The 25,463-nt window shown below is 33.6% G+C and overlaps 4 protein-coding genes across 4 annotated transcripts; 3 read left to right on the forward strand and 1 right to left on the reverse strand.

Annotated features, from left to right (window-relative positions):
* Nucleotides 1–3,832: 3,832 nt before the first annotated feature.
* On the reverse strand, nt 3,833–5,460 carry LOC130495962 (uncharacterized). The gene is made up of 2 exons (XM_056987638.1): nt 5,332–5,460; nt 3,833–4,523 (listed from the first exon to the last, which is right to left on the reverse strand). Exons 1-2 carry the CDS (start codon nt 5,333–5,335, stop codon nt 4,024–4,026), a joined length of 504 nt encoding a protein of 167 aa, XP_056843618.1. The 5' UTR covers nt 5,336–5,460; the 3' UTR covers nt 3,833–4,023.
* Nucleotides 5,461–6,980: 1,520 nt separating this feature from the next.
* On the forward strand, nt 6,981–8,512 carry LOC130495961 (DNA repair protein XRCC4). Its single transcript, XM_056987637.1, is given in 6 exon segments — nt 6,981–7,173; nt 7,260–7,402; nt 7,472–7,600; nt 7,701–7,791; nt 7,794–7,822; nt 7,963–8,512. Coding segments are annotated over 6 exon segments (753 nt in total). The 5' UTR covers nt 6,981–7,028; the 3' UTR covers nt 8,179–8,512.
* Nucleotides 8,513–14,528: 6,016 nt separating this feature from the next.
* On the forward strand, nt 14,529–15,800 carry LOC130495491 (uncharacterized). Its single transcript, XM_056986896.1, has one exon. The coding sequence runs from the start codon at nt 14,529–14,531 to the stop codon at nt 15,798–15,800; it is 1,272 nt and encodes a 423-aa protein (XP_056842876.1).
* LOC130495492 (uncharacterized) lies at nt 15,670–19,450 on the forward strand. The gene is made up of 4 exons (XM_056986897.1): nt 15,670–16,748; nt 16,839–17,017; nt 17,159–17,165; nt 17,196–19,450. Exons 1-4 carry the CDS (start codon nt 15,800–15,802, stop codon nt 19,448–19,450), a joined length of 3,390 nt encoding a protein of 1,129 aa, XP_056842877.1. The 5' UTR covers nt 15,670–15,799.
* The last annotated feature ends 6,013 nt before the right edge of the window (nt 19,451–25,463 follow it).

Here is a 25,463-nt window from a genome sequence, read left to right on the forward strand (position 1 = left end):
CTAACAGTCATAAAATGATAAAAGGAAAGAAAATAAACCGAAACATAAGTCTTGGAAGCAAAGGCTTTGATGGCTCCATGGAATCTTGACTTTAGCTTGATTTGTGTCTTCAATGGGGAAACTTGGATGATCTTGTACCTGGACAGCTTCTGGACGTGGCCATGATCTTGAAGTCTTCCTGATATGTCTCTGAATGTCTTTAATGTGGAATATGGCCGTTGGTCTTGAAGGATTTCAAGAAGAAACTCATTGAAACCATTAAGTGTCCATGCTGCCAAAAATGGAAGGTTTGTGCAAATGAAGATCCTCCTGATCTCCTGGGTGCTGGTGCAGCTGAGGACGTCTTGGATGTCTTCTGGATGGTTAAGATGATCTCCTGGCTTCCATAGATAAGTCTGGTTTGGACCAAATCGAATTGGTTGGCAACTTTCCCAAAATAATGTCGGTTTGATCGGTTTTGGGAAATTGATTGTATCTTGGTATTCCCTGAACCAATTCGCCTGATTCTGGACTCTCTGGATAGATAATAATTCCCTCTTGAAACCCATGATTGATTCTGGAAAGGGCCGCTTCATGGTTGGGCTGAAATCATCTTCTAAAGGCTGATACTCACGACTGGATGGGTTGGAGAACCTCCAGTTTGTAAAATCCATAACTCCTTGGTCCGGAAAGATATTCTGGAAATTCCAATTGGGGTGGACTCCTTCTTGAGTGTAGAATCCATTAAAATTTGTTTCACTCCAAAAATCCGTTTGGTTGTTGAGATATACGCCGTGGACTGGACCTATGTCGCTGGTACCTCCAAAGTGGCCGGTTTGGCCTGCTTGGTTGACCTCTGGTTCAACCACTGGTTTGATGGCCGCATCAACAAGTCTTGAGCTTCGGCATCGTCAATCTCTGGTCTAGGTGGATGGTGATGGATCGAGACACAGAGACACAGACCCTGGTGATTGGTTCATCATCTCTGACGACTTGAGCTCTGTTTTCAAAGCTTTATTCTTTCTGAATTGAGTTCCTAAGTTAACGAGCTTCTTCTCGCCATCAAGGCCCTGCTTCTCCTTCTCCGCTATCTCTTCCTTACGACGAGGCCACCTGCGAGATTCAACACATGTCATTAGCTTTGAGCTTATCACCATCTCAGCTCAAGCAAAAGAAATCCACCGAGGTCGTTAACAGATTCATTCACGTCCCAAGAAGCCATTGCTCGTTGCTCCGTGCAACTCGGCAAAACACAGAAAATTCTTGGGCTGCTGCTGTTTCTTATGGCGAGAAGGTGATAAAGAGATGCTCGTATCATCTTCACGCTTATTGTTTCTCGTCGGACACGGACTTAGCAGAGATCTTCGCAAGATAAGTTCTCAAGCTCTGTTTCTGTGGGACATACACTTGTTTCCTCTCCACCGCAAAGATAAGTTCTCTTATTAAATTATCACATGCTTTAGTGACTTTTAAATTACACATATGTGTCACGGTAGACACTAGCTGTGGTTTAAATTATTAAACAGCTCTAAGCTGCTCACTCTCATATAACTTTCATGAGATGACTCGTGTTACGGCTTTATTGCTCGTAGCCTATTCATGTTAGTGACTAATAGTTATCATGAGAAACGAGCTCCACCGCTTGCTTAATTGAGATAAAGCTTGGTTCTTTCTTTTATATTATTTTGATCTAATCATGATTGTGCCTTTGGTCATATCCAGAACCAATTACAGTCGTGGAGTACAGCAAAGCCCTCAAACCACACTTTGGAACACAAATTCAAAGTCGTTTTGCTCGCTCAAGTTCCTCGCAACTCAGCGCTCACTGTTCAAAGTCGTCGGTCACGTTACCATGACGTGTTCTCATACCATGACGTGTTCCCAAACACGGTGATTACATCATTATCACCAACTCGTCCTCAGCAGACGTGTGACAAGCAGCACAAGCCGGCGCTTCTCAACGTCATCATAGCCTGACGAACACACAAGCCAACAATTTGCTCGGTACACACGATCTCAACACGAGACTTCGGGTCGGCAATAGTTCGGTAAACATGTATTCTAGGCACAAGTTTAAATTGAACTTGCTTTTTATTAGGCATGAGTTTACGGTCGACTCGCTTATTGTTAGACACGAGTTTACAAAAACTCGTCTTTGGCTAGGCATGATTTACAGAAACTCTCCTTCTACTAGGCACGAGTTCTCAGTAAATTCGCCTCTGTCTCAGCGTGAGTCCAGTAAACTCGTCTTTCATTAAGCACGAGTTTAAAGTAAACTCGCCTTCTACTAAGCACAAGTTCAAACTAAATTTGCCTAAGTCGTCGCAGGCATGAATGTGTCTAGCTAATTGTCTAATAAACCCTATTCGTGAAATTCACAGAGATCGACTTCATCTCTCTCTACGAACTTGGGGGGACTTACTGTTGGGGGTGGATTTACATCCTCTCTCAAGGCCCATTAGACAATAAGCTAGGCCCATTTGACTAGAAAGCCCTAGGCTCCATCTTTCTATAAATAAGGAGCTTCTTCCTCTTTAGAAAGGATCTTCTCCTCTTTTTAGATCTAGAACACTTCCTTATGGAGATTTTATAGATTCTTAGATTCACTTTGCTTCAAATCATTTTGTAATGCAATCTTTGATCAATAAAATCTCTTGGATGTTCTTTTCTCATTTGATTTCTATGATGATTTCTTCTAAACCTCAAGAATCTATTCCTTAGATTCTTCATTGTTATGAATCCAACAAACACACCATTTTTGGATCAAACATAAGTTAATAATATTTCATTATTTAAAAAAAAAACAATTACATACTTTCAAAATTTTTAATAACTAAATAATTAATTTAGTGAATAAAAACATTATAAAACTTATATAAATATATAAAAGTATATATATTATATAATTTATACATATATATGTATATAACGGATCGGATCGGATATCCGTTTCTAAAAATATTAGTATTTGTGATTTGCTTCGTTTTTGACGGATATTGGATTTTAGTATTTGCTTTGATTCGTTAAGTTACGGATATTCGGATTTTTCGGATCGAATCGAAACGAATAACGAATCGAATCAAAATTTACGGATATTTTGCCCACCCCTAATTAAGATAGCACAAAGGGACAAGAATCAAACTATTGTTTTAAGTGTGGCTACAACTACTATCGTACTTTTGTGCTAGTAGTCAAAATACATCGGTTACATTTTGTTTATTTACAAAATTATGTTTCATTCAAAATAAATTAGCATTCGATATATATACTCATAATTCTTACAAAGGTAAGAATTACAACATAAAAAAAAACACACAGAACAAAAGCATAATTCAACAAGCGCATCATTTAATTAATTAAGAAACTAAAAACATATCCACACAATTACTTTTTATCAGTTTAGAAACGTGGTATTGGATTGGCAAGGAAACAACCATAAGTTAAATATTGGTTCAATGTTTTCTTCAAGCTGTATATAAAACATAATTTTGTAAATAAACAAAATGTTATTCTTATTTTTATTTTTATTTTAAATATTGGTTCAATGTTTTCTTCAAGCTGTATATAAAACCTGATTAGATAGTATCATTTTACTGTAATAATATAAATCTAAATCTTATATTATCCAGATTTAAAAACTAAAATAATTTTTTTAAAAAAAAATTATTATATAAACTAGATCGTATTTTAATTCTTAAAATAAAATGAGGATATTAGAACAAAATGTCAAAACATTTTTTTTCAAAATGTCAAAACATATCAAATAAAAAAATTAGCAAAAATGATTCAGAGACTCCTCAATTTTATGATGAATTCATTACAGCTTCAAGGTAAAGTATATAACGAAAACAAAAATTACTACTACTACTATTATTATTATTATTATTATTATCCAAATGTAAAACCGTTCAGGTTAACAAGTTGGATTTTAAACACAGAGGATGAATCATGAATCAGCATCCACGTATGCAGTGGTGCTGACTCAGCATCCACATAAGCAAAAAAAAAGGTTTTTGACTGAAATCATCGTCGTCGCCTCGATGGTTAGATTGACCAGCCAAAAAAAAAAAGGAGGGCGATGGTCGAATCGGAGAGAACGAAGCACACGTGTCTCAGACTCGAACTCTCCGGCACCACCGATCCGATATTCGTCAAAGGCACTTGGCATCCCTCTCGTTTCGATATATCCATCACCGATGGCTCCTCCTCTTGGCTTTGCAACGGTACAAAAAAGTCCACACGATTCCAAATCTGTTTTTTTTCTTTTTCTTCCATATGCTTTAATGATGCAATGTTGTAGCAAAGAGTACATTTGCTATCTTCCAATGGCTTAACAACTGGAACTTCATTAGTACACTCTTTAACATCATATTCTTTTACTTCAGTGTTATCTTCTGTAAATAGAAGCTCTGTATTTCCATTGGCTTCGTCGCGTGATACTGAAACTAAGGGAGGCAGTACATAAACATTTTCTTGGTTTGGATCACAAGAATCACTATTGGCATAGACCACCACACCATCTGGCTCTTTATCCATGCAGATATCTGTCACAACACCAAACAGTTAAGTAAAAAAGGATATTAAAACATAGTAGCGACATGAATTTTCAAAGTTGGTATATCATAACATAGAATCTATGTGTAACGGTGAGATAAAACTTACTCGCAAGCGTATTTATGATATAATTCAGTAATGATATACTCAACGGAAGAAACTATACTATAGCTCCTTAAATAACAGACAATATACAACTCAATTTTTTATTATTAGTATAAGAACCAAAGTATGCTTACATACAAATGAAAACGACCAAGAATTCAACTAACCATCTAAATTATTCTCTTAAAAGCATTAAGCTAACCAAACGTGGGACCTTTAATATGAATACAGCTTTTGTTCTAAAGGAAAATATATATACTAAAGCATAATCAAGCACACAAATATAATAATAGTCATCCAACTTTCAATTTCTCTAAAATATAAATTAAACTGTACACGACCAAACTTTTTTTTGCATAGTCAAGGAATAATCAACAAAGAAAAGACGCTTTGTTCATCAATGCTTCTTGTATTTAAAAAAAAATGAGCATGCAGCTAGAAAAAATCTGATATTTCCTTCATTTTAAAGCGTTGATAGTGATTTTTTTCCTTAAGTTTCTTGGAATCTAAGAAAATAAGTTTAACGAAAAAAAATTTGGTAGTATGAAGAGCAAAATTATCAGATGAGGAAGTGGACCTCTGTGTAACTATGATCATCAAACGCAATCAACTAAAGCCGAAGTCGCAAAACAAAGTTCTAAGCAAACAATTAGTCAGACATAGGTGAAATCGAAGTAGAGAAGATATACTCACCCATTGTTCTCGTGACAGGCGAGAGAAACTTGTAACTGCTCCGTCTCTCTCTCTCTCTCTTGTGTATGTGTTTGTTTGTGACTTCTGAGAATGATGGTGATGAATACTGTGCAATTTATGTTGTTGGTGTATAGTATTTTATATCATCTCCTTCCTCGTCGGTGCTAACACCGTTACTTGACACCGTCTCTCAGTGCTCCATTATTAACTTTTTGTAAGATTAAACTAAAAGTTTTGGGTTTGCTAGATATTAATTTTTATAGACGCCCTCACGAATTATTTGAAGGAAAAGAACACTATATATTTTTTCTTAATCAAATGTTGGGTTGGTAAGTAAAACACGAATACATATTTAATGTTGCATCTTTTGAATGATTGTTGTTGAACTATTTTCACTAGCAAACTCCAAAAGCAAATATAATGAATTTGCTCTATATCAATTAATTTTACTTTCTATCGATTACATTAACTATATATGAAAGTTACCAGTTAGTAATTAACTATTAATGTAACCGTATAATAATACATAATACTCCAGTTTATCTTGTTCTTTTCTTTTTGATCCTAAACAAACGTTCTAAGATGAAACTACAACGATTTGGTTGGTTTACTCGTAAGAGTTTAATTTAATTTAGATTAACTTTCAGGTCAGTGTGGGGCAACTTCTTTCGGAAATTATGCAAATATTCTCTTATGTATGTAAACTATATTGAATCTAACCAGACAATCATTAAGATAGCACAAAGGGACAAGAATTCAAACTATTGTTTTAAGTGTGGCTACAACTACTATCGTACTTGCTAGTAGTCATATTGTCAAAATACATCTATTACATTTTGTTTATTTACAAAATTATGTTTCATTCAAAATAAATTAGCATTCGATATATATACTCATAATTCTTACAAATGTAAGAATTACAACATGCACAAAAACACACAGAACAAAAGCATAATTCAACAAGCGCATCATTTAATTAATTAAGAAACTAAAAACATATCCACACAATTACTTTTTATCAGTTTAGAAACGTGGTATTGGATTGGCAAGGAAACAACCATAAGTTAAATATTGGTTCAATGTTTTCTTCAAGCTGTATATAAAACATAATTTTGTAAATAAAAAAAATGTTATTCTTATTTTTATTTTTATTTTAAATATTGGTTCAATGTTTTCTTCAAGCTGTATATAAAACCTGATTATATAGTATCATTTTACTGTAATAATATAAATCTAAATTTTATATTATCTAGATTTAAAAACTAAAATATTTTTTTTAATTATTATATAAACTAGATCGTATTTTAATTCTTAAAATAAAATGAGGATATTAGAACAAAATGTCAAAACATTTTTTTTTTTCAAAATGTCAAAACATATCAAATAAAAAATTAGCAAAAATGATTCAGAGACTCCTCAGTTTTATGATGAATTCATTACAACTTCAAAGTAAAGTATATAACGAAAACAAAAATTATTACTATTATTATTACTATTATTATTATCCTTATGAAATGTAAAACTGTTCAAGTTAACAATTTGGATTTTAAACACAGAGGATGAATCATGAATCAGCATCCACGTATGCAGTGGTGCTGACTCAGCATCCACATAAGCAAAAAAAAAAAGGTTTTTGACTGAAATCATCGTCGTCGCCTCGATGGTTAGATTGACCAGCCAAAAAAAAAAACAGGGCGATGGTCGAATCGGAGAGAACGAAGCACACGTGTCTCAGACTCGTACTCTCCGGCACAACCGATCCGATATTCATCAAAGGAACTTGGCATCCCTCTCGTTTCGATATCTCCATCACCGATGGCTCCTCCTCTTGGCTTTGCAACGGTACAAAAAGTCCACACGATTCCGAATCTGTTTTTTTCGTTTTCGTAATATTTTTTTTCTTCTTCTCGGTTTGATCGGAACTGAAGCGACGGAGGAGGAATTGGCGGAGCGGGCGGCGCAGTGGGACCAGCCGGTATCGGAGTATCTCCACCTCGCCGAGCAGTACTTAGGGTTTCAGCAGCCTAATTCGATCTACAGCTTCTCCGATGCTCCTGAAGGATCTAAACGGGTCTGTTCAATATGATAATAATGATTTTACTGAAGGAAATGGTCTTTGATTGTGTGTTTGGTTACACAGCTGTCTTGGACGTTTGAGAAGGAAGGGACTAAACTCGAGTGGAGGTGGAAGTGTAAATTATCACATGACAGCAAGAAGATCACTGTCGGGATCTTGGATTTTCTTATGGAGGCTAACATAAGGCTAAGCGTATGTTTCTTTGACATTCTTGTCCTGTTTGAGAATGAACATGATGAATACTCCTTTGTTTTATATGTTTCTTATGATTTGGCGTTTTCATACTGCACAGGAAGAAGTTGTGAATAAGACAAGATCTTTTGATAAGATGAAAAGTGAAGCTGAGAAATGCCTCACGCAAGGTGAAAGACTCTGCAATGAAAAAATGAGTTTGAGGATGCAACTTATTCAAAGGCATGTCTACTGTTATCCTTCATTACCTTTTCTAATTGCTTCCTTTTTTGGGACAGACAAGTTTTTGTGGAAGTGGAAAGGATGCTGTCGTGTTGTAGCACTGATTGTAGTCTTTGTTTTTTTTTGTTTTGTCGATGTAGTTCATTTCTGTGTTAAATGCAAAGAAGGAAAAACTCAGAGCACTAAGAGACAAAGAAGATTCAGGGAAAGAAGTTGCAGAGGAAGAGGAAGAGTCCACGGACAAAGGTGAAAGCTCTGAGAGTGGAAGAAGTGATAACGAGCAGAGTGAAGCATCAAAGAAGGCAGCAACAACAAGCAGCAGAGGCCGTGGAAGGAAGAGAGCTTCACGCAGTTGAGAGATTCCCCCTTCCTTGAGGTTTTAGGTAAAGAAGCACCTAGTTTCACTGTCATAAACACTTTGTGAGCACTTGACGGTTGATACGGAAGATATTTCTCCATAAAACGACGAAACCTAGTACTGGGGGAATCATTGTTGCCATATCTCGCTATGACCTCTTCTATAACCGGTTTCATAATTTTGTCGCAAGCACCATGTACCAATGTGTTGCCATATGTTTGGCCATTGGGCGCTTCTCAAACATACTTTCTTTTGGGAAAACATGTATTCAGTCCTATGTAAAGATATCTCCTTACTTAGTCTACCGGTAAATTTATTGTGGCTTATCACTAGTTCAAAACTTAAACCGGCAGATTTTTTACTACATTGCTACCTCAATTCTTCAATACTTTCGCAAGAATCTGTCTTGGATCAGTTGTTTATGGAACCATCTATTGGAGTGTAGACATTAATCAGTCTTCGTTTCCATATATTGCTCTGTTTGGGGGATACGAGTCTACTCATCTACCACCAGTACCTTCAATGTGCAAAATCTCAAAGAGTGCTCCTCTGAGAAGATAACTCAAGCGATGCAGTTTCACCTTAGCGAGTTGTTTATTTGATCGAGACTTCTTTTGTTTTGATCATGCCTAGAGAGGAAAGATGAGGGCTCTGTTATTGAAATCAATCAACGTGGAGACCATCAATCCTTTCTTTTCCAACAATATGTCTCGGTGGTTTATGGAACAAATCAACTTCAAGAGCTTCACACTTAGTCCCATAGATTTTCAAGGGATGTAAAAAATCTATCCAACGTTCCTCTTGTTGGGACCAAGATCCAAGAGAGATCAATTTACCCATATTCTTCCTTTGAGGAGAGAACACTCCATCAAAATTCATATCTTCAAGAGAGGTTTGTTTGGAAACCCATAGATGCAGGAGGTTCATTTCGATGAAGTTTGAGGTTATGGACCTGTGTTCAAAGCCACATGATAAGCTGGCTTATCAAAGTCGTTTGAAGAGATTAAAGTGAGCTTGTTCTCCTTTTCTACTGTAATGCTTGAGTAACTGGTTGCACGAAAAAAAAGCGCTCAACATAATAACAACAAAGTCGGTCACTATCATATTTATACTATTACTCGTATATTATAAAACATAGGGGTGGGCGTTCGGGTATCCATTCGGTTTCGGTTCAGTCCATTCGGGTTTCGGGTTTTCGGGATCAAAGATTTCAGCCCCATTCGGTATTTATAAATGTCGGTTCGTGTTCGGTTCGGATCTTTGCGGGTTCGGTTCGGGTTCGGATAACCCATTCAAATTATTTTTAAAATTTTAAAAATTCATTATATACTTTAAATTTCAAAATCTATAAAAAAGATAATATATTACATATAAATTTAAATAAAAAATATGTCAAAATACCTAAATTTAACATATATATTGGTTTTTCTTTGAATTTGGATAGAGAATCAATATATATTTAACTATTTTTGGTGTTTTTAGTATACTTTAGCTATTTTAAACATTACTTTTTAGTATTTTCATATATTTTTCGAGTATTTTAGAAAACTTAAAGGTGTCTTTATATATTTTGAATGTTTTTAATATACATTATATCAAATAATTATTATATTTAAGTATAAAATCTATTTCGGATACATTCGGGTACCCGAAATACTTCGGTTCGGATCGGGTTTCGGTTCGCGTTTTAAATACCAAATTTTGAACCCGTTCGGATTATTAATCAATTTTGGTTCGGGTTCGGTGCTACTTTTTTCGGATCGGGTTCGGTTCGGTTTTTCGGGTTCGGATTTTTTTGTCCAGCCCTAATAAAACACTATATATGGATCCGTGCGTTGCACGGGTTTATTTGATGTTTTAATTTCACGAACACACAAAAAGATTGAAAATATTTTTCTCAGGTTAGTTCATGGATTTTCAGTATATATTTGTGATATTTTAATAACAATAATCTGTTTCCTTACATAAATTTGGATTAAAGATTATATTTCAATAATAATGGTGTTTTAAATAGTACATTAAATATTTTATTTTTAATAAATACTTCATTTTTTAATTATTTTTCAAAATAATATTAGTTATAGTTAATTGAAACATATAGAACTGTTGAACTCTTTATATTGTTTATATTTGTGTAAGACAAATTAATAACTACACAATAAAAATATTAATATTACACAATACCAGTCAATATGTTTTATCGATATTCATCGAAATATTAAATATAATTCTAATAAAACATCAAATTTAATTACTTTATCATTCATGGTGTAACTTTAACATCTTTTTTCTATATACAAGTATTTTGTAAAACACTATTGTTGCTATCTTTTAAAATTTTTGAAGTTCTCTAGTTCTAGTGACTCTTGATATTGGTGACGTATAATTGTAAGACTGAACTTGACAAATAGACCAACCCTTTAAGCTTTGACCTTAACTCTTGTTGATAGTCATTTCATAGAATACTCTTATAGGAAATTGAAGTCTGTTCATTTTGAAAGGTCATCTTGTATATGTTGGTATGAGACTTATTTCTAGGAAATAAAAATCTGTTTTTCACATAACTTCGAGTTAGGATTTCGGCTTCAATATTCTTTTTTTTTTGTCATCAGCGTAAAAACACACACTCTCATCCGGTCTCTGAAAACCATTGCCGGTAACTCTGCATCCATGTGAACAACAAAAAACGGTTGTGTCCTGACACTTCGTGCATAGTCGATCCGCCTGCATATTCTGTTGTCTTGGTATATGAATAATCTCTGAGTTGATGACGGCTTCAATATTCATGTTGTATAGGCGAGTTATTAGTAACATTGTTCTATTAGAAAGTCTTTCTTTTTTATTTAAATTCCTTAATAGCATGACTAACAACAATCCATTGCAAAGTAAACACACATAATCATAATCACACATAAGAATAATACTCACATTAACTTAGTCAAAATAGCATAACATTTGGACAAAATTCCGTAAATTTTGATTTTATCTGTTTCGATTTGAAACGAAATTCCAAATATCTTTAACTCTACGAAGCAAAGAAAATACTTATGTGCAATATCTGTAAGAAACGAAACAAATCACAAAAATACAAATATTATTAAGAATGGATATCTGATCTGATCCATTATATGAATACATATACTTGTATGTAAAGACGTAATATATATATATATAATTTATATTGTATATAAGTTTTATAGTGCTTTTTAATAAATTTATTAAGTTATTTAATAGAATTATTAAAAGTAATAAATTTTTTATTTTTGTAATAAAATGTTTATTATTATTTTATCTTATTTTTTAGAATTTATGATTTATTTACAAATTTTAATGTATCATTACGGATCGAAACGGATATCCCGGTCGAAAATCTAAAATTATCCGAATATCCGAAACACTGAATATCCGTGTGGATACAAATCGAGTTAGATCAAATAATTGATTATTTTGACAAAATGGATCAGATCAGAAATATCTGCAAAAACCCGAATACCCGATTCATGTCCACTCCCAGTGGCGGAGGCAGAAAAGATTATTATTGAGGGCATGCATAGACAAAGGTATGGGAGAAAAATATGAATAGGGGCATAATATACATTTGGCTTTAAATTACACTAAATTTTTTAATCTTGCTGGGTTCATTGCCCCCATGTTGTTGCATGTGCCTCCGCCACTGTCCACTCCTACATCTATATGTACCAACGCCTAAGTACAATTGTAATAATAACTAATGTAAAACTAACTGCATGACAATTATATTCTTTTGAAAAAAAAAATCAACATCAGTTTAATGTGGAATATCAGGTATCTAGAAATATATTTTCTCAATTGTTTTACAATATATTTTCTTTAGAAATTTAGAAAACAAAAAATAGTATTAATAATTATTTGACAAATGTTTTTGTTTATTTTTTTGTAAATAATAAAGTGCAAAAATACCAATAAATAATTCTAAAATTACTTTTAAAAAAAACAATTTTTTTTTATTTTCTTGCTATATATTTTATTAATCATGAGATATTTTAACAAATGTCAAAATTTAAAAGGAAAATTAATATCAAATAAGCTTTTACAATTATCTTTTTTTGGATTTTGGAAAAGGAAAATTAGTATTAAATAATTTATTTTACAAACTTCTCTTCTTTAAGATTTGTATAAATGAAATTTTCTAAAAATTACTATTAAATAATTTTTTAAATTAAAATTTACTATTAAATATTTACGAAAATTATTTTTCAATTTGTTTTTATTTTTATTAGTATTATATATTTTTAATCATGAGATATTCTAACATAACTTCAAAATATTAAAAGGAAAATTATTTTCAAATAATATTTCTAAAAGAATGTTATTAAGTAATTTTTAAAATTTCTTTTTACTATTAAATAATTTAAATTTCGTTTTTTTATTTTCTTAGTATATATTGTTTTAATCATGAGATATTCTAAAATATGTCACATTATTAAAAAAGGAAATTACTATTAAATTATATTTTGAAATTATATTTTGTTTAAGATTTTTAAAATTTGAAATTTACTATATAATTAATTCACCAAAAATCGTTTTTATTATCTTATATATTTATTTTAAATTATGAAGTAGTTTTAACACATATCACAATTTTAAATATATAACTGTCATGTATTACAATCATGTTAATTAACAACCTTGAAGAACCAAGTTTCCTATTAAGTAATTTTAGAATATTGTTAAGTATTTTAAAAAAATTTCTTTTACTATTAAATAAATTTTAAAATTAATTTATTTCAAAATTCATTTTTGTTATCTTAGTATGTATATTTTATATCATTATAAATTTTAACCTCTTTAAAAATATTAAAAGATAAATTACTATCAAATAATCATTTGCAACTATGTTTTGTTTAGAATTTTAAAATAGAAAATACTATTAGATAACTATCAAATAATCATTTGTAACTATGTTTTGTTTAGGATTTTAAAATAGAAAATACTATTAGATATACTTACAATTACTTTTTAACAAAATTAGTTATTGTTATTATCTTAATATATATTTTTAATTATAATATAGATTAACACATGTTGCGATCTAAAAATTTTTATTGACGCATGTCACGATCATGTTAATTAGTAACTTTGAAGAACCAAGCTTTATATAATAAGATGTTTTTAAAATATGAAATGTTTTTTTTTATACAACACGGACTCCACTAGCACAACCTACTATATATGCTAATTGTGAATCTAAAAATAGTTGTAGATATATAGAACCAGAAAGGATGTGAAAGTTCCTAAATAAACACAAGGAAAAGAGACAATTGGATAGATTAGTGTCACAATTATTCGTCATGTTCTTTCCTTTTGCGTCTGACAGGAAGAAAACCTTGTTGAATTTGAGCGTAACCTGGAACATAATTCAGAAGAACTGAGCTAGGTTTACCAGTCACTTAGCTCAAAAGAAAAAATTTACCAGGCACGTGACGTGATTGGTGCTTTTCCTTTTGCCTACTCTAAGATGAGTCTCCGTAGAACTTAGACTATTTCTTCTCAGAATGTGTAAGATGTTGTTAGTGTTCAAATACCCAAATATTTTGTTCTTGTCTGCGATTCTGCGAAGAAGTATTTACATCATTACATGCATTAAAAAAGATCTTTAGAAAACATATCGTATAACTCAAGATAACCATAAATCTATACGAATGATTATCCTTAACACTATATCATTATCTGTAATTATATACTAGATTTTGATCCGCGCTTTGGAAGCGCGGAATATTTTACGATGAAAAATTTCACTAGTAACTTAACAAATATTTTGGTAATTTTTAAAAAGTGTGTATTTAAAATATTTTTGCATTTAAATCAGTGTTTTTAAATTCAACCCGATTGTGATTATACCAGTTAATCCGGAGATCTGACAATTCAATTTAGGTTTTTAAAATATTCATATTAAAAAAATCACTTAAACCCGAGACTAACCGATTGAACTGATGGATGACCGATATGTAATCTAATTGGATTTAAATTGAAATAGTTTCATATTTTGTAGTCTTATAATCCAAATTTTAAAGTTCATTATTTTGCAATTTATGAAATTATAACGTTTCTACAAAATTTTAAAGAGAAAATGATAGATATAAAATAACTAAAATTAATTATTGTATTGTTTGGAAACATTGATAGTAGTATAAAAATATATTGTTTATAAACATTGATAGTAGTATAAAGAAATAAGTATATTGTTTGGAAACATGAATAGTAGTATAAAGAAATGAACATTAGTGATTTAATGTAGGTTTAACTATAAAGTATAAATGTGTATAGATCGAAGGTTCTCGATCTCTGCTGCTTTCACCGGCAGTTGAGATGGATCCGGAGGGGAGTCTGACGGATCATTCTCCACCGGTCAACAACGTTAAGAATCCATGGGTCGCAGTGACAAAGGGGAAGCATGTTATGAAGAAATACGAGTTTGAGATGTCGGTATCGGAAGGGAAAAAATCTGTAGAAGTTCCAATTGATGTCATTGAAAAGGCTAATCCATTGTGGGGTGATTTTGTGATCGCGAGGTTCCTGGAAACAGCTCCTCACGTAGCAAAGGTTCATATGATTGTGAATAAGATCTGGGCTTTTGGTGAGAAAAATCAGAAGTTTGATGTCTATGAGATGGATTCACACACGATGAGGATCAGGATTCCACTAGAGAAGATCAGAAACAAAGTTGTGAGGAGGGGTATGTGGAACATCGCTGGAGTACCCATGGTGGTTTCGCACTGGTCACCTGAGGAGGATGCATCACGGGCGGGTCTCATCCCTCTTTGGGTCCATGTGACAAACGTACCTATGAGCATGTATTCTTGGGAGGGATTGAGTTTCATAACTAGTGCAGCTGGAGTTCCGGATCATTTGCATCCAGAGACCTTAGCTTGTACGAACTTTGACATTGCTAAGGTGTTTGTTATGGCAGATTTAACTAAAGAACTTCCGGAAAAGATCAGCTATAACATCCAAGGGAAAGACACCACAGTTCAGTTCACATATCCATGGTTACCAGCAAAGTGTATCAAGTGTGGAAGATGGGGTCACTATGATACATTCTGCAAGGATAAGAAAGAAGCTGCTATTGTGACGATCGAAAAAGAAGCGCAGGAGATGAATCAGAACACTGAAAATTTGGAGGTAAAGGAAAATGAAAGGAGTAAGGAAAAAACAGTAGTGGATATGATCAGTAAGGGAGATGAGGGCAATAAAGAGGCAGGAGAGAGTAGTATAAGCAGTAAGAGTGTGATGAAGGTAGTTGAAAATCTGGAAAGTGAATGGAGAGAAGTTTCTATGGAGAAAGCAGGGAGGAGTCCTAAAGTGCAAGTGCAGGAGGTATTAACTACTCCATCAAGGTATGAAGCTTTAAGTAATGCGGATGAGAATGGTATTGAGTTGGTAAATGATGAGATAGTAGAAAAAGAAATAGAAGAAGAAGGTTTTGAGGAAGTGGAGGATCTAAGTCAGAGTAGAATGGAGGAAAGTGTGGAAGAAAAACTGAAAGAGAATAAGAGGGGAAGAAGACAGCATCTTCCTAGGCAATCAAAGATCAACCATAAAGTAGTTCAAGGTAGAGGGGGTTCCACTAAAAATCTCTAATGGGGGGTTTCTTTTGGAATATAAGAGGCTTCAACAAATCTACAAAACATGGAGTGGTGCGAAGCTGGGTGAGGAATAATAATTTTCAGTTTGGTTGTCTTATTGAAACTAGAGTAAAGGAGAAGAAAGCTAAGGAGATTGTATCAAGTGTGTTTCAGGGTTGGGATTTCATGGCAAACTATGAGCATAATCATTTAGGAAGATTATGGGTGGTTTGGGAGCAATCAGTAAGAATGACACCGGTCTACAAAAGTGATCAGCTTATTACTGTTTCAGTTCTGTTGCCGGGAGAGTCAGAAGAGTTTTTTTGTTCGTTTGTTTATGCTTTGAATACAGTGGAAGAGAGGAGAATTTTGTGGGAGGATATTAAGAATCACTACGAAGCGCCAATGTTCAGAAGTAAGAGATGGATGATTATGGGAGATTATAATGAGATTCTGGAGGGTAATGAGCATTCGGGTTTTGAGAATTTATCTAGGAACCCAGTTGGTATGAGGGAGTTTCAGGAGGTTGCAAATTTCTGCAGATTAACGGACATGGGGTTTCAAGGTCCGTTACTCACATGGTGCAATAAGAGAGAAGAAGGATTGATTTGCAAAAAACTCGACAGAGTTTTAGTAAATGAAGTTTGGTTAAATAAGTTGGATGCTTACTGTGTTTTTGAAGCGGGGGGTTGCTCTGATCATCTTCGCTGTAGAATCCAGTTAGAGAAAGAAGAGGAGAGGAGAAGGAAACCTTTTAAGTTCACCAATGCTCTTGCAAAGTTTCCGGAATTTCTTCCTTTGATTGAAGATCACTGGAGAAATCATGAGCCTCTGTTCAATTCAACATCTGCAATGTTTCTGCTAACTAAACGGCTTAAGACTCTGAAGCAGCCGCTTAGGGAACTAAGTAAACTAAAGTTGGGAGACTTATCGAGAAGAACTAAAGAAGCATACAACTTCCTATGTCTGAAGCAGAAGGAGACGTTGGTTAATCCAACAGCTGAGAACATTAAAGTGGAGGGTAAAGCTTATAAAAATTGGCAGAGGCTGGCTGATTTGGAGGAAGATTATCTGAAGCAAAAATCTAAACTACACTGGTTGGATGTAGGTGATGGGAACAATAGAGTGTTCCACAATGCAGCGAAAATAAGAGAGGTTCGTAATACAATTCATGAGATTCAATGCTCTGATGGAAGGATAGCAAAAAACAAAGAGGAGATAAAGGTAGAAGCTGTTTCTTTTTTTGAGAACTTCATGTCTGAGCAACCTGATGAGTTTGATGGATCGACTGTGGAAAGACTCAGAGATCTGTTGGGGTTCCAGTGTAGTGAGATAGATTGCGAGAAGCTGATAAAAGATGTCTCTAAGGAGGAGATCAAATGTATTTTATTCAAAATGCCGGGTAGTAAAGCACCAGGGCCTGATGGTTATACTTCAGAATTTTTCAAAGAGTCTTGGGCAGTGATTGGTGATGATATTACGGTGGCAGTTCAGTCCTTCTTTGATAAAGGCTTCCTGCCAAAAGGTATAAACTCAACTATATTGGCTTTGGTCCCGAAGAAATCAGAAGCGAAGGTGATGAGAGACTACAGGCCTATATCCTGCTGTAATGTCTTGTACAAGCTGATATCAAAGATCTTAGCAAAGAGATTAAAAGGGATTCTTCCAAAGTGCATCACTTGGAACCAGTCTGCCTTCATAAAAGAGAGATTGCTTATGGAGAATGTCCTACTAGCTACTGAGCTAGTGAAGGATTATCACAAGGAAACAATCTCACCTAGATGTGCTATGAAGATAGACATCTCCAAGGCATTTGACTCGGTGCAATGGACGTTTCTCATTAACACTTTGAAAGCTCTCGGGTTACCAGAGAGGTTCATTCATTGGATTTCGCTCTGTATAACTACTGCATCCTTCTCAGTTCAAGTGAACGGCGAGCTAGCAGGCTACTTTCAAAGCAAGAGGGGTTTACGCCAAGGTTGTTCACTATCTCCGTATCTATTTGTGATATGCATGAATGTTTTATCAAGGATGATAGATGAAGCTGCTAAGAAGGGTAAGATTGGTTTCCATCCAAAGTGTAAGAACATAGATTTGACGCATCTATGCTTTGCAGATGATCTTATGATCTTTGCGGATGGAACGAAGAGATCTGTTGAGGAAATACTGCGAGTTTTTGATGCATTTGATAAGATGTCAGGTCTTCGAATAAGTCTGGAGAAGTCTACATTGTTCCTGGCAGGAGTCTCAGCCCAGAAGCAAGATGAAATCCTCAGTCACTTCCCTTTTGAATCAGGTAGTCTCCCTGTGCGTTATTTAGGTCTCCCACTTCTGACAAAGAACATGACGGTCCTAGACTACATGCCATTGATAGAAAAGATCAGGAAGAGAATTAGTTCTTGGACTGGTAGATTTCTTTCTTACGCGGGTAGGCTCCAATTGATAAAGTCAGTAATCACTAGTTTGGCAAACTTCTGGATGGCAGCCTTTAGACTTCCTAGTGGTTGCATAAAGGAAATTGAGAGGCTTTGCTCTGCTTTTCTTTGGTCGGGAACGGAGTTAAATAATAGGAAAGCAAAAGTATCGTGGGCAGATATATGTAGTACGAAGCAAGAGGGAGGGTTGGGGCTAAGAAGACTGAAAGAAGTTAACACTGTGAGCTGCTTGAAGCTCATATGGAGAATACTCTCTTCAAATTCGATGTGGGTGAATTGGGTGAAGATCTACTTGATCAGGAAAAGCTCAATCTGGATGGTTAAGGAAAATACACAAAGCGGTTCATGGATGTGGAAGAAGATTTTGAAGTGCAGGGACCTTGCAAAAAGAATGTATAAAGTTGAAGTTAAAAATGGGAAGAAGACTTCTTTTTGGTTTGAGAACTGGTCATCAATGGGATGTTTGAAGGATATTTTGAGTGATGGTAGCCGGATTGATTTGGGGATCCTTTCTACTGCGACAGTAGAGGAGAGTTGGAGTCATAGGCGAAGATCTCACCGTGTTCTGATTCTAAATAAAGTGGAAGATGAAATAGTGAGAAGTAGAAGAAGTAGAGTGAACGAAGAGGATGTTTCACTATGGATGAATGGGAAAAGTCAGAGTAAAAAGATCTTCTCCTCAAAGGAAACTTGGGAGTACATAAGAGTGAAACATCAGCTTTGTAACTGGCATCATGCAGTGTGGTTCAAGTATTCAACGCCAAAGTATTCATTCATTCTTTGGACGGCGATGAAAGGCAGACTTGCAACAGGAGAGCGGATGAGAAGTTGGAGTGGAAATACAAATGTGGCTTGTGTGCTTTGCAGTGAACCGTTGGAAACACTTGAACATCTTTTCTTCGAGTGTGACTACTCTAGTCTGATATGGGAAGCTCTTATGAAAGGTATATTGAAGGATCAGTTCACGGTGAAGTGGGGAGAGTTAATCAGAATGATGAGAGACTTGACACGAGGCAGATTGCATTTGTTCATCTTGAAGTATATGTTTCAGGCGTCTGTATACATGTTATGGAGGGAGCGCAATCGAAGAAGACATGGGGAAGTGGGAGTCCCTGCTGCTCTTCTGGTGAAGCTACTTGATAAGAATATGAGGAATAAATTCACTTTGATTCAGAGGAAAGGAGATAGCGAGATAGGGAGAGGAATGCAGTACTGGTTTCAAAATAGATGAGAAGATTCAAAAAGTTTTGTTTTCATATTTTGATCTCTATTTCTTGTATAGAAAGTTAAGAAAGGACAAACATAGTTTGTAATAAGGTTTTTTTCTTTTGAATTAAATTTAACATTCAATTCAAAAAAAAAAAAAAAAAAAAAAAAGTATAAATGTGTATTTAATTTAAAAACTTACAAAATAAATGTTAGGTCCAACGAAATGTTTCTGTTTTAATAAGATAGATGTATATCCAACATGCACCCCAAAATGAACGTTTTTCAGTCAGTCCAATCTTTATCGTTAAGTTATGAACCGGGATTGGAGAAGAGGCTTCGTTAAAGCGTCATCAAGTTGATCAACTGAGCTGATGTGAGATACTCGTAGTTGTTTTGCTTGAAGAAGTTTGATAACATTTATGACACTAGAAATATTACAGCTCTACAGAGCTTTATTGAAATAGAAATATATAGCTCAAATAACTTTATTTAGGTAAAGAACTAAAGAGAAGGAAGAGCTTAGATTGTCACCAAGATAAGTACATATATAGACTAAGAGGAAAGAGTGGCTGCAACAATGGCAGCTTTTGTTACATCCATCAAACACTAACACTTAAATTATGTTGCTCCTACATTGTCGTGTTGTTGAGATCGGTATATGAAGTTCAGAGAGTAAGAAGGAAATCCTTTTGACTGCTAAAGTAGCATCCTTCAGGCTTATGGACTAAGAGTACGGTTGAACAAGGCTAAGAGTACAACTCCTTCCGAGGCTACGATATGCTCAACTGAGCATATCGGCAATAAGACGGGAATTGCATATTTGCCTTTTTCTGAACGTACAGTTTTGTGATGTACTTGGTTTGTGTGTGCAGAAGTCCCAATGAGTTACGAGTAGCTTCCGTTCCAAGAATATACAAAAGTGCACCAAAATCCTTGAGAGAAAATATTTTGGCAGGAACGTTGATGAACCGAATAACTGTATCATTTTATTGTTTGTGAAGATGATATTATCTACAGAGATATTAATATATACATAAAGAAGAGCACTTGTACAGACGACAAATAATAATGCATCCGCAAGAGGGTTAACGAAACCAGCATGAATGAAGAAGTTGCCGCAAGTCATACCTTTTTTCAACAAAAAAAATAACTTTATTCAGAAATATGATCTACAAAGAAATGTTTTTAGTGTTCGGTAAAGTTCAATCGTGTCACTCATTTTCAATCAGTGATTTGCAATCCATCGTATTTTAAAATTTTAAATTCAAGAATTTTAAATCTCTCAGTATACCTTAGATTTTAAATTCACTAATTTATTCATGAAACTTCACAAGAAATGATTTGAAATCAATTGAAAATACAAAGAATTTCAAAATCTTTCAAAGTTAAATAACACTATATTTTAAAAACTGAATTTAAATCATTCATTGAATAACAACGCTAGATTCAAAAATAAAATTTAAAATCATCATTCGAATAACAGTAGATTGTGTTTAGATATAGACTCTATTAAAATACATCTACGAATACATCTCCACTATTTCATTTATAGTATGCGGTGTCTTTAATTTTTCCAGTTTATTTAGTTGCTAGACGAATGCTAATAGTTTCTTGGAAATATTATGAACTTCTAGATTATCAAGAAGTTTACAAAAAGCGAACATGAAGATATAATGTCAAAAAGGGAGATTCGGTTCTCTTCATCTATAAAGTTCTGGTTGTGTTTAGTAACTTGTTTAAGATCTATAAGACCATCCACAATGGTGGATCTCTAATTGGGGTCTTAAAGTTGTTAGAAAAAAAATTTAGCTGTTTTTGGAATCCTTAGAAAAAGTGAGTCCAATGGTGGATTCTATTTTGAAATCCTTAAAAAAAAATTAATTTATTTTCTGGTGATGGCAAGATATGAATTAAAGAAACAAGAAGAGTCATTAATTTTTTCCCAGTGTTACCAAACTCGTTTGCTCGCCAACCCAACCATCACACGCCACGTGCACTAAGGACTTGGTCCTTCCAAGCCTTGTTCATGGACCGATCCGTACCGATCCTTGCCCATTTCGCATTTTTTTAATCAGTTATATTCTAAGGATTCGGCTACGGACCGCCGTTGCGGATACTCTAAAATACAAAATTTCTCAGTTATAGTACAGATATCGGAGTATTAAAGTATTATATATATATACGTATATGTATATATATCTGAAATTTTTTTTTCCTTTCTGTTTTGGTTATGGAACCAACTTGTTACTGGATTGTTTGTGTAAGCTGTACTCGTTTCCATTCGACCATTATTTGCTGGTACGACCTTTCTAATTTCTATAGTTCTATTTGACGCCTTCTGGTTTCAACCGAACCTAAAAAGAAAGACAAAGAGTATGAACAATAAAAATAAAAATAACCTTGACGTAAACGGTGACAGCCAGTCGCAATCTTAACCATGAAAGACAAACAAAATGTGGAGAAAAGATAAAAAAAAAAACGAAACCTTCACAAATAATGAAAGACACTTTCACTCTGAAAGAAAATAAACAATAAAAAGGGTCTTTTCATAAAGCATTTAGAAAATTAGTGATGATGTAGAAAAACGTAGGGAGGGGGCTAATGCAATAAACAATAAAGACAGGGGACTACTGCGAGTAAACTCTGCAACTTCGATCAAGTAAGCTATAAGTAAGTCGAGGCCCTTTATTCACATATGGTAAGAAAATACAAAATTTTATATAAAAGAAAAGAGAGAGAGAGAGGCCACTAGACTTGTTAGACTTTCTCTTTCAGCCGTTGGATGTGTCATTTCGATGATGAGAGATATCTTCCTCTAATTTTGGCAGAATCTTTTGTCTAATTCCACTCTCTCTGTCCGAACATTTCCCCTCTTTTTCACTTCATTCACCAGGTAACAGATCATTTCAGATTTATATAAATTTAAAATAATTAAAATAACTATTTAATTAGAAAATCAACGGGAACCTTTTTGCTAAACTTTATAAAATCGTGGAGCGACTTTCTCAAAATTTGAAACTGGCAAAAAAGTCATGAAAAATTAAAACAAGACATGCATTTTTTATTTTTTTTTGTTCAGAAATCCATTTTTTTTTCAAGAAGACTGGTAGCACATCCTTGTTAGATTACTAAATTTATTTTAATTCTATGATCTAATTTATCCCCTTTGTTTATTTTTGGTTAGCTTCAGTTACTTTATGTAATATATTTTTCATTGACATATACTGATCTCACAAAAAATACGAATCTCACACATACTCTCTCTTTCAGACAGATTACCCATGTGAATTACTGATATAGAACATTTGAGTTGTGGGACATTGTGAGAAGCAGACGAACAATAATATATCTGTGTGGCTGTGTGTTCAAAAAAAAAAAATCTGTGTGGCTGTAAATTAATAAATATAAGGATGTTTGTTGTTTTGTGCAAATAAGGATGTTGACAAAAGAAACTGTATAAAGACATAAGCAAATAACCATGAATTTATTTAATTTAAGGCTGAGGACCTTAAGAAATCCATTGGTTAATTCCGTGAAACATTTGTGTCTAATCATTCTATATGAATATGATATATTAATTTTATTCATTCGATACTCTTCTCTGAATAACTAATCAAGGCACTTTTCCAAGGAGGTCAGATTTATGAATTTGGTTTTCAGTTTATCTGGTCATATATTTATTTTGTCTTAAGTAGCATGAATATATCGACGGTGAAATTTGCTTTTTGGAAAGATAGTTTCTGAGTAGGATCATTTTTTCTCTTTTTTTGTACTAAAGGCATATTTTAATATATATTTTTGAACAAAGTATTTTAATTTTTCAAATCGGTGAAATGTGACTACATGTAACAAAGATTGGCTTTCAACGAGATGAGTGAAAGAACGAAGCGAGATGGTTAGATAATTTCTTCTGTTTCGACAAATGTGAAATATGTGCATATTGGGTGGATATATATGAAGCAGTTGGATGTGTATTAAATGAGACTTTCCTCGTTGGTGAATGTTTGAGCTTTGTGATTGTACGATTCCTCCAAAGTATTTGCATTGTACCTTGTGGCCTGTAACCATTCCCACTTGTAGATTCATTTTATCTAAAGGGTTCAGAGTTCAGACATATATAGACAGCGTTCGATTTTTTTTTTTTGACGAAAACAGCGTTCGATTTTTACAAGATTGAAAATATAGTTCTTACCCTCAAATTTACGAGCTTAATCTATATTTCAAACCAATGAACCATATGGTAGTAAAAATCTTGTTTTAAGATTAAAGGGACATGAATGCAAATCCACTGTGTTTGATAGAAATCAGTCGTACATGTCAAAAACAGACCAAAAAATACTCAGACCCTAATTAAGGTCCAATCTTTAAGTAGGTCCAAATCCAAAGTTCTCATATGCTTGAAAATTTTACCACGTCACTAAGTAGTGTCTACTCAATGTAAAATATGTGGGATCATTCGAAAGAATACACATGCTCACCTTGAGTTACAAATATAATTTTAAGGATTTTCTTTAGGTTATACTGCAATTAAAACATAAAATCCTGAATAAAAAGTCAGCGATAAATTTTTCATATGAGTTTACGATAATAATATGGTACTATAAAAGTTAAGAGACTAATATAGACATAAGATTGGGTTGACCCGGATTGGATATTAGAAAACAAATTGAATCAGTGGGAACCAACCATTGACCCAATTCAACCTCCAATGTTCGTCTCAAATTTCGTTATGTCCTTAAATTTTTACTTCACATATTCCTCTATTAGTTGAGGAACCAAAAACTGAAAAAGAATATATAGTTCAAACAATTAATTTCCCACCAATAGATGAATGTACCACTTATATTAAGGGAAATTGGGCTCTACAACCTTCAAACAAAAGATAATTAGTTCACTATCTAAAATCCCTAAAAAATCGATATATACTGTGCACAATATACATAATTGCCATATTATCCTTCAATTGTGACATGTGTGACCGGGTGAGAATTATTTATTAAAATAAATATTCAATAAACAATATAATAAAGTGTGGCCACCATTGATACACATTTTCTCTTCTTCTTCCTCTTTTCACCACATCTTTGTTTCTTATTCATACGTACAAACACACACCAGTTTATCTCAAACACAGGAAGAAATAAATATTCTGGGCGTACTAAATTGAATTTGGAGGAGAAGATGACACCGTAGAAAATGAGGTGACATCACGCTTTTGACTCTGTTTTTATTTTTGTTTCTATCCTTGTTTCTGTTTTTAATTTTATATTGTGTTTATGTTTCTGTTCTTATAATTTATTTCTGTTATTGTTCTGTTTTTACTCTATTTTGTTTATGTTTTAGTGATTCAATGGTGAAGAATTACGATGGAGGACCAGTAGAAGCGTTTATGTGTTGAAGAAAGAAAAGGAGATAAAAATGATCTTTATATGGTAGTGAAGAATAACGAAGATAAACGAAATGAAAGTGTATAAGCACGTTTGAAAAAAGAAGAACTGAAGAAGATGAACTCGCATTCTATACTATATTCTGCGAACGAAATAGTATACTATTTATTTTGTAATGCATATATTTTTGTAAGATTACCATACTATTTGAGACATATCTATATACTATTTTGTAAAAATGTAATAATCTGATGATTGACTGTCAATATTTGAAAACATGGGAAATTGTTATATCTCAGATGTGGGTTGACATTTCCGGGTTAGGGTATAGTTTTATCATCTGGATTTAGAGTTTATAATTGACTTTAGGGTTTACTAATTAGTGATTAAGGTTTAGTATTTAGAGTAATAATGGTGAATTTGAGGCAAGTATTAGATTTTGAGATTTGTGTTTAGAGTTTAGGATATGTAGTTTATAAACCTATTACACAGGAGGACTCCAAGTGGAATACTATATGAAATAATATTTTATTCATTAGACAATATACTATTTAAGCTCCATATAACTTAAATATTTGTCCATGGGTTCACTAATCAATAGAAGGGGTTAAGGTTTAGTTTTGAAGAGTGGAGAAAATTTAATTTGGG

Source organism: Raphanus sativus, chromosome 6 (assembly GCF_000801105.2).
Source record: "Raphanus sativus cultivar WK10039 chromosome 6, ASM80110v3, whole genome shotgun sequence".
NCBI lineage: Eukaryota > Viridiplantae > Streptophyta > Magnoliopsida > Brassicales > Brassicaceae > Raphanus > Raphanus sativus.